Source organism: Notolepis coatsorum, assembly GCF_963971535.1.
Source record: "Notolepis coatsorum genome assembly, chromosome: 18".
NCBI lineage: Eukaryota > Metazoa > Chordata > Actinopteri > Aulopiformes > Paralepididae > Notolepis > Notolepis coatsorum.
The window spans coordinates 42,769,679-42,779,678 of NC_140182.1; the positions used below are offsets into that span (position 1 = coordinate 42,769,679).

The 10,000-nt window shown below is 44.7% G+C and overlaps 1 protein-coding gene across 1 annotated transcript in view; it reads left to right on the top strand.

Annotated features, from left to right (window-relative positions):
- The window catches only part of hgfb (hepatocyte growth factor b), a 43,993-nt gene that overhangs the window by 841 nt on the left and 33,152 nt on the right, over nt 1-10,000 (top strand). The window contains 5 exon segments of the mRNA XM_084334266.1: nt 696-855; nt 1,458-1,570; nt 2,720-2,815; nt 2,818-2,833; nt 9,288-9,436. Of these exon segments, the coding sequence (XP_084190392.1) occupies nt 696-855; nt 1,458-1,570; nt 2,720-2,815; nt 2,818-2,833; nt 9,288-9,436 (534 nt within the window).

Consider the following 10,000-nt stretch of genomic DNA (forward strand, 5'->3'; position numbering starts at 1 on the left):
TGAGAGCAATTCGATGAAGTCTAGAGGCAATGCTCTAGTGGATTTCCCTCTACTGTTGCAGTTAAAATGAACTGTTATAGAGCCCCAGCTGAAAGGGGGAGGAGGTGGAGGGGGGATCTCTCTCTCTCTCTCTCTCTCTCTCTCTCTCTCTCTCTCTCTCTCTCTCTCTCTGCCAACAGACACAGCAGATACTCGCTGGTCCCCAGCCTCTGTGCATGTATATGTTTGCATGTGTGTGTGGTCAGAATCTGGTCCCACTGGGCTAGTCGCTAAGGGGACTGTGATTGATGACTGTGCGCATCTCATTAGGCCCTGTAGATTAATAGTGGTTAAAGCAGCTTAATTCACACATTATAATGTTGTTGGACAGTCTTGTCTCAGTACTGTTGGGCTCATTAGTGGAGGCTATAGTGCTGTTCCATGGAGATACACTCAGGCATCTGTTTGTGGGAATGTATTTCTATAACTATGAGGACCAGTTTCAGTGAGCAAATTAAGGTTAGGAGTTGGATTCAGGGTTAGGGTTACAATGACGGTTAGGTGAGGGTTAGGGTAGGCTTGTTATGATCTATATGTTCCATTATAGTTTTGATGTTTGATACGGTATATGAACATGTTGCAGAACCATGAATATATACATAATACATACATACATAACATGCATACATATCTGTTTGGATGTTATTGTGTATCAGAGAGCAGGAGAAATGCGCTCCAGGACTACCAGAGGACTGACGGCATACGGTTGGTTGGCCCGTCTCCCAGCCCTTCGCACCTGACCAAAAGCAGGAAGTTGAGCATGGCCAAGTGCGCCAAAGCCTGCAGCCGCAACAAGAGGCTCCCCTTCGCCTGCAGGTAAGTCTGGTCCTATTGGCAACCGGCCTCTCACCTCTAGGCATCTGTCACCACTGACAACCTGGGTGATGTTGTACCACGCGTGAAGTCACGCTTACTCTACAGTATGAGTGTCAGGTGCGCCATACCCCTGCTGGGTGCTTTGCATTATTATTACCTCGGCCCCAATCTCCGGTAGATGCATTGCTTTTGCTGACTTTGTGGTGTCTTTCACTGGGGAATTGAGATACCGAAGCAAGTAGACCAGGGGGGAGGGACAAGAAAGACAGCCACAGCTTTCTGGCTACGCTGCAACCAGACTTGTTTTTCATGTGAAATGCAGAAAAGGCCAGTGGCAATACATTACTGGCGCAGGTCCCCTGCGTCTGTTGCCATTTGATATCTTCAGAGAAACATGATAACATCCAATCTATCATGGTCTTTTGTTTCCTCACATATGGAACACTGATATTGCTAAGTTGGCCATGCTGGCCTATCTATATCCCATGCTGATCAGCCTGGCTTGCTTTATTCATTGTATTGAATAGATTCAAGATTAGAAATTATAATGACCACATCCATCTCTGTTTCCCTGTCCTGTCCTTCCCCTCTTGTCTCTCCAGAGCGTTCCTCTATGATCATAAAAACAGGAAATGCCAGTGGCTGTCGTTTGACAGGAGCTCGCCAGGAGCCCAGAGCCAACAGGACTTCAACTACCAACTCTATCAGAAGAAAGGTGACTCCTCTCTTTGTACTCTTTCCACCAGCAGATGCCTACCAGCCACATGTTCTGTTTCAGCCATGGTGTTTAACATAAGTCAGAATTCTCTTTTGAGATCTGCACTCAAATACAAATGCAGTGGATTTAATAAAACCCGGTGCTGGATTATGAGATTTTGAGAGTCAGTGTTGTTCAGTATTGTTCAATTTATATATTTTTATATTTAACCAGATAAGAAAGCATTGAGACAAAATCTCATTTACAATGCTGACCTGGCCAAGAAAGCAGCAACGTTTCCACAATGGTAAACACAACAAAAACATATAAAACACAGAGAACAACACAACAAAAAGCAATCACTACATTGTGCACATTTGGAACAATAAAAAACCAAGGTACGTTACTTATTACTACGTGAGCAGCTGGTGGTAAGGACCTCAGATAACTTCCGTTTAAAACTGGCTAAAGGAACAAGTGCCATCAGTTTGAGGCTTGACTGAAGGTCATTCCAAGACCAGGACCAAAATAAAAAAGACTCCTTTTTCCAGCCTCAGTCCGCACAGCCATGCGGCATAACTATGTCAACCATCAGGAGTGTGGGGGGGGGGCTGTTTATAGTTTTGCTGCAAGTTTATGGTAAATTATGTGTCATTAACATGGTGTTTGTGTAAACAATGGAAACTCCTCGACTGCTTCAACTAGCAGCTCACAGTAGAAAACACGCAGGCCGTTTAGCCTGCTTTTTTTTACTGGTCCCACAAGCGCTGGCAGAAGATTAGGAAAACAGATTCAGATTTTTGGCATTGTCACATCCTTGTTAAGCTGAACATCTCCCAATGTCTGCTTTCTTCATCAGCCCTGCCTGGCTTCATACACACAACACAATGTGTTTCCATTATTGGCTTACATGTTCTCTCTCTCTCTTCCACCATCTCTCTTTCCCCCTGCTCCCCCTCTCTCTCTCTCGCTCTCTCTCCACACCCCCCCTCTCCCTGCTCCCTTTCCTCATGCTCTCTCTCCCCCCTGCTCCCCCTCTCCCTCTCTCTCTTCCACCCTCTCTCTTTTCTCCTGCTCTCTCCCCCTGCTCCCCCCTCTCCCTCTCTCTCTCTCCACCCCCCCTCTCTCCCTCCCTCCTCTCTTCTCTCCGTCCCTCTCTCTCGTCAGACTTCATGCGGGAGTGCATCATAGGCACAGGTCAGAGCTACAGAGGTCGTAGGTCAGTGACAGTGAGTGGAATCTCGTGCCAGGCCTGGGCGTCTCCTATCCCCACGAACACAAGTAAGACTCCCCTCCCCTGCTTTCCCACCACCACTCTTCAGCGTTGTAACCATGGTACTGTAGTAGGGCTGCACGATTTTGGGAAATAATCTAATTGCGATTTTTCGGACAGATATGCGATTGCGATAAAATTTGCGATTATAATAATTTCTTTTTTAAGCAGCCCCACAGAGGTTTATTGTAAAATGCGGCTTGCATCTAGCCTACGCAGTGGGTCTGTTCGGGACACCGAGCCTGGAAATGTTTCTTTTTACCAGGGAATAGATACCGGTACCCAACGGTACCTTTTTTTCTGTACTTTACTCTCCCTCTCTGAAGTCTAAACTTCACAACACACAATCTAATACCCCTTACCTCCCTCTCCCAAACTGTTCCTACAACAATAACAACAACTTGCAAAGGAGATCTTGTATCTCAATGGGACTTCCTGGTTAAAAAAATAATAATAATAATAATTGCGATTTCTTTTTTTTGGGCGATTTGCTAATTGCATCATTTAAAATCGCGATTTCGATTTAAAATCGATTAATCATTCAGCCCTATACTGTAGCTTCTGCCACAAGCCCACTATGTGGACTATGTATGTACCAGTGGATCTCACTCCGGAACAAATAGCAGTGTTGTAGTACTCGAGTCCTGGACTGATGACTCAGACTTGGACTTGGACTCCAGCATTGGCTGCATTCGGACTCGGAAGGTGCAGACTCGGACTCGGACTTGTTAATAGATAAATTCAGTATTATTATTAAACATTTTTATATAAAGTTCAAATAGGCCCTAATCATTTGGCATACGATATTGATGGCTAGTGCATTTGTTTGGCTATTGTGTCATAAAGTAAATAAACTCCCTTTGAAATGGTGACCGCTGTGTCATTTATGTTTAATATAGACCTTTTTTTATTTGTATGTCAGCTCTTTGACTGCCAGAGTGGAGTGGACTTAACCTTGATGACATGGACTCGGACTAGGGTAATGGGGACTCGACTCAGGCTCTTCTTTTGTGACTCTGACTTGGACTCTGACTTGAACACTGGGGACTTGAGACTCGACTCGGATTCGAGATTTAGTGACTCGACTACAACACTGACAAATAGCATGGTCTCAATTTTGTAGGATTATCCTTGACTAAAGACATTCCTGCTTACTTGATTATTAACATTCCTCACATACAGCCATGCAGGAGGACATCTGTACTGTATATCTTGTGCTAACCGGAGATGTGCTTTTCCAGGAATAATTCAGTCTAGTCTAGTCTTAGAACATTAGACAAAAGCAACCAATTAGTTGGCTAATATTCATATTATTCTCATGATGTATCATGCATTTCCCTCCAATATGGCGCAACATGGGGAACACAGCCCATTGGTAATGGTTGTCATGTGATGTCATGATGATATAATGATAATAAGCTGTTATTTGATTACGATCATCTGTTGTTTTCCTGCAGTACAAAGATGTCTGTGAAGATGATTTCATGGCATTCATACTGTAGCATTCAATCGCAGACATCTTGGTCACAAACAACCAGTGATTGTAATACAATCAAACAACAGGTGATTGTAATCAAATCAAACAACCGGTGATTGTAATCAAATCAAACAACAGGTGATTACAATCAAATCAAACAACAGGTGATTGTAATCAAATAGCAGGTGATTATCATTAAATGACAACCTTGGCCATTGAGCTGTGGCAATGCACCATATAGCAAAAAATGGTCTGTCCTTCGATGTTCTCGAGAATCGTTCATCTGATTGACTTCACACTTGGTGGGTCGCGAGCTGCAAGCAGGAGGCCAAGCAATCATCCTGTTCCGAACGGGCACTGCACTAGTACTAATTGACACTGAATGTTGATGATGTTGTAAATTGTCTATGAATTTGCGTGATAGAAATATTGGCTTTGAGGTCATGTATTCTCTCTCATTATGGACATTCTTTCAACATACTGTTAGATGAATCACAGATTGCATTGACCTTACTGTAAGCCTGGGTTCATGTGTTAGAAATGCCATTAGCTGGTAGCCAGAGGCGTGTGTGTGTGTGTGCGTGTGTGTGTGTGTGTGTGTGTGTGTTGTATGATATATTAGTGGCTGATTAGGCTCATGGGAACAGTGATTCATCAGGACTGATCTGGCCTGACCTCATTGTAACGCTTTTCAGAGACACGCATCATTTCCTGCTGTGGCCTTTCTGTTTATCTAGGTGTTTGTGTGTGTGTGTGTGTGTGTGTGTGTGTGTGTGCGCATGTGTGTAAGGGCATGGTTGCCTTTATGTGTGTGTGTGATTCTACAGTATCATAATATTCAGCCCGCGGTTAAGCTTTAGACACTGCTAAACTCCCCGATATCCCATTTTCAAACTGTAATCATACTTAATACCTTTTGATAAACAGCCGCTGACAGAAAACAGAGACACAGTCTGTGCGTCTCGGAGTCAAAAGAGGGAGTGATGTAGCCTGTGTCCATGGGATTTAGAGAGCGGTGTGTTCCGCACATCACAGACTGTCCAGATAATGTGAATGGGCCAGTTAGCTACCTCTCTCTCTAGAGGTGTGTGAGAGGCCCCCCCCCCAGGGGAGGAAGAGGACACGCAGCCCTGAATCTAACCACACAGACACACACACACACACGCACACGCACACGCGCACACACACACACATACACAGATACAGTATGTATCAGTAACCAACACCATACTGTGACACAAAAATAGCCCTGATTTTATGCTGTGTATTCTCAAAATCTATCCTTAGTTTTTCACATTAAGTGCCCACACAGACAGCCACACATTATGCGCATGCGCGGGCACACACACACACACACACACGCACACGCACACGCGCACACACACACAACCCCCCCCCCCCCCCCCCCCCCCCACTCAGTGGTGTTGATGTGATGACTTTGAGAGAGAGCGAGAGTGAGAGCGAGAGTTTGTACCTCCAGTGAACCTGCTTTATCTTGGTTGGTCAGGTAATTGAAGCCAGGCTGTTTGTAGTCTTTATCAGTCAGCACACAGGCATAACAGACACAGACACACTGATACACACACACCACACACACACACACACACACACACACACACACACACACGTATACACACAAATGACAGAGATAAATGACGTCTTTATCAGTGAAAGTGTTCTCCCGTTTCATTGCAACTCCCGGTCGGCGGCCTTCTCTGTTTTTTTTTATGTACTTGTCATTACTCCATCATCATTTGGAAAATCACCGGGCGGCACTGACAGCCAAATTTCTGTTTCAATCAGCACCAGGTTAATGCTGCCGTCACCGCCGGTGAACACAGCCATGTGTTTTTGCCCTTGTTTCTGGCAGGTTGAATCATCCATGCAGAGTCTGTCTCTGGCAGTTTTAAAGGGGAACTATTTTACTATTTCTTTCACTATTTGGGCACTTTTACACAATTCCTGTGAGTCTATGGAACACCTCTGTAATATATATATTTTTTTATTCATTTTTTGTATTTCTAATCAAGTCCTCAAAAACAGCATTTTTCTACCTCAAGATCTCGAGCTGTTTTGAGCTGATGTGGACTGGGGTGCAGGTGTTTCAAACGACTCAGTTCAGTGAGGGTGAATATTGTGAGAGGAGAATTGGAAGAATGCGCCAATATGAGAATTTTGAGACATAGATCATATTATATAAGTTCACATAGCTAGGAAACTATGCTAAACACTCAAAAAGGCCATTTATAAGATAGTTCCCCTTTAAGTCATCCATGCAGAGCCTGTCTCTGGCAGGGGGAAATCATCCATGCAGAGCCTGGCAGGTTGAAGTCATCCATGCAGAGCCTGGCAGGTTGAAGTCATCCATGCAGAGCCTGGCAGGTTGAAGTCATCCATGCAGAGCCTGTCTCTGGCAGGTTGAAGTCATCCATGCAGAGCCTGTCTCTGGCAGGTTGAAGTCATCCATGCAGAGCCTGTCTCTGGCAGGTTGAAGTCATCCATGCAGAGCCTGGCAGGTTGAAGTCATCCATGCAGAGCCTGTCTCTGGCAGGTTGAAGTCATCCATGCAGAGCCTGTCTCTGGCAGGTTGAAGTCATCCATGCAGAGTCTGTCTCTGGCAGGTTGAAGTCATCCATGCAGAGTCTGTCCTCTGGCAGGTTGAAGTCATCCATGCAGAGTCTGTCTCTGGCAGGTTGAAGTCATCCATGCAGAGCCTGTCTCTGGCAGGTTGAAGTCATCCATGCAGAGTCTGTCTCTGGCAGGTTGAACTCATCCATGCAGAGCTTGAGAGAGCAGGGTGATGGCCGATTTATTTTTTGCATCTGATAAACATTTTATATTAATAAAGTAGACACAAATATATTATTATTATTTCTTAGTAGATCTGCATTCTAATTATTATTTTAAATCAACAAATATATCAAACTAAATAAAACGAATAATAATAATAATTTGGAATCAATTGACTTATCACCAGTTTAGACCACATTCGGGGCCAACCACGTATATATATATATATATATATATATATATATATATATATACGTGGCAAGGTTGTTTTGGCTTTTATTACATTGTAATATCCTACTCAATGTCACCGAGCGGCACTGCAGATTGACCCTACTCTTGGAATTCGGAAAAGTGCATTACTGGCCAGATCCTCGTAGGGGCGCTGTCTCGATAATGCAGTTTTAACTCTAGCTTGTCTATAGCCGAAACGCCATTCGATTTTTTAACGTTATTAGCTTAGCACCCTATATCTCGTATTCCAGGAAATACCCCAGAACATTCTGCTATAACGTTCATATTCAAGACGCTATAAAATGGAACGTATTGATGCACAATTTATTTATTTAAGGCATATTGAAGGGACGGTTTATAGTGTCAATTGAGAATGGACAGATAGCAATAATATAAAGTATAGATTTAGATTAGCTCTACAAACAGCCTCACGCACAATGAAAGGTTGTTTTGAAATGCTGGCCGTATAGCGTGGGCCCCGTCTAATCCCAATGGCCCCGATGTGTTAACCTAACCTTTTCCATGGGTCTGTTTATCATGGCTGCATGGATCCAGCATTTTTTATTCAGCTAGAGCACTGAGGTCAGCAAATAAACTACTTCTAGAGGTCCCGAGGTCTAGGCTAAAGACAAAAGGCGACCGAGCTTTTGCGGTGGCTGCCCCTAAACTATGGAACAGTCTTCCACTGCCAATGAGGTCTGCCCAGACCCAGAGAGTTTCAAAACACAGCTGAAGACTCACCTGTTTTTATTGGCGTTCTGAGGCTTGGTAAGCCACACATCCCTGGTCGTGTCGTGATTGTTTTTAATGTAGTGTCGTTTTTATGACTTTGTGTGTATACTGTATTTTTTTTGTATCCACTTTTTTCTCCTCTTTTATTTAATTATTTTTTTCTCCCATCCCAATTTCGCTGTGCCAATTCTCCCCTCCCCTGTCTTGAACGTTGCTCGCATATGCCCCCCACTGGCCGGTTGTAGGGAGGATAGAAGCCTTGCATCACGTGTCCCTCCGATACACGAGGAGGCAGCCTGTCACATCTTTTCACCTGCCAGAGCGGACTCTCATTGGCGAGGTGTAACGCGTGGGAGGCTCACACTACCCCTCGCCATTTCCTGTCTCTGCTGTGCAGATTACCACGCATCGACTTCCACCCCCGCTAACTCTGCCAATTGAGTTAGTATGAGGGCCGACCCAACCCGTGTCTCTTGCGTTGGTGACGAGCACAATGTCCACTGCGCCACCAGCCGCCTGTATACTGTATTTTTGTATTTCTTTTAGTATTTTCTGTTTTTATATTGTAAAGCACTTTGGTACAACTTCGGTTGATTTTAAATGTGCTATAGAAATAAAGTTGACCTTGACCTTCACTACTTTAGCTCTTACTTTAAATTTTCCTTTCTCTCTCTAATGGACGTGTCAATCTATTCAGATGTACAGAGGCAGGCTTTTTTCCGTCTGCCCACTGTGTCATATACAGTAAGACAATGCTTCTATTGTTTCTTAAATGTAAATAACAAGCAAGTGAATGATCAAGCTGACCCTCTGAATCTATTAATACATGTCTTCTAGGGCTGTCTCTTTGTTAGTCGATTTTCAAGTTTTTCCCCCCATGCTGGAATGAGTTATTTCCTTTGGAAAATGTTCATCAATCTCTGGAAAGCGCTTGATTTAAAGAAGTCCCTCTGCATGATTGCGTGTGTGGGAAACACAACTCATTTAATCGATTAGTCTGGAATAGTCCGATGACTATTAGTCGAAGTGAAAGACAGCCCTGTTTGCTTTGGAGACTATGGTGTCGGTCACAGTGAAGGGTTAAACGCGTTGCTCTTCTCAGTACCCGAGGAGACTATCGTGTCGGTCACAGTGAAGGGTTAAACGCGTTGCTCTTCTCCAGTACCCGAGGAGACTATGGTGTCGGTCACAGTGAAGGGTTAAGCGCCTCTGTCTCTCCGCTGTGCCACCAGGTTCATGTCTAAGAGGTACAGGAAGAAGGACCTTCGGGAGAACTACTGTCGTAACCCAGACAACTCCACCGCTGGACCCTGGTGCTTCACGACTGACCCGCGCCCAAACCTCCGACACCAGCAGTGCGGTATACCGCTGTGCTCACAAGGTAGGCCAACACACACACACACACACACACACACACACACACACACACACACACACACACCACACACACACACACACACACACACACACACACACACACACACACACACACACACACACACACACACACACACACACACACACACACACACACACACACACACAGTTTTTCTCTGAATGTGTGTGAGCAGACATCCATCTTGAAATAATGCCCATTCCACTTTGCTAAATCACTTCAACCAATTGAGGCTCGATAGCCTGGAATGAGCTGCAGCGAATTAAGCAATCACCCAGCGCCTGACGCTAAGCAATGTTGGCTCTACGGTAACTGCGCTGTGTGAGTGTGTGTGTGTGTGCGTGTCTGTCTGTGTTTGCATTTGTGCGTTTGTGAGTGTGTGTGCGTGCAGTATGTGTGTGCATGCATACGTTGTTTTTGGTCCGGTCCAGCTGTAGTGAGCTGCTCCAGGAGTGTGTTTCAGTTTATGCTGTCGTCTCTCATTCCATCATGTCCCGGCTTCGTGAAGGGTTAAACCCCAACGAGGCCTGATGTTAGGAGAGATTAATA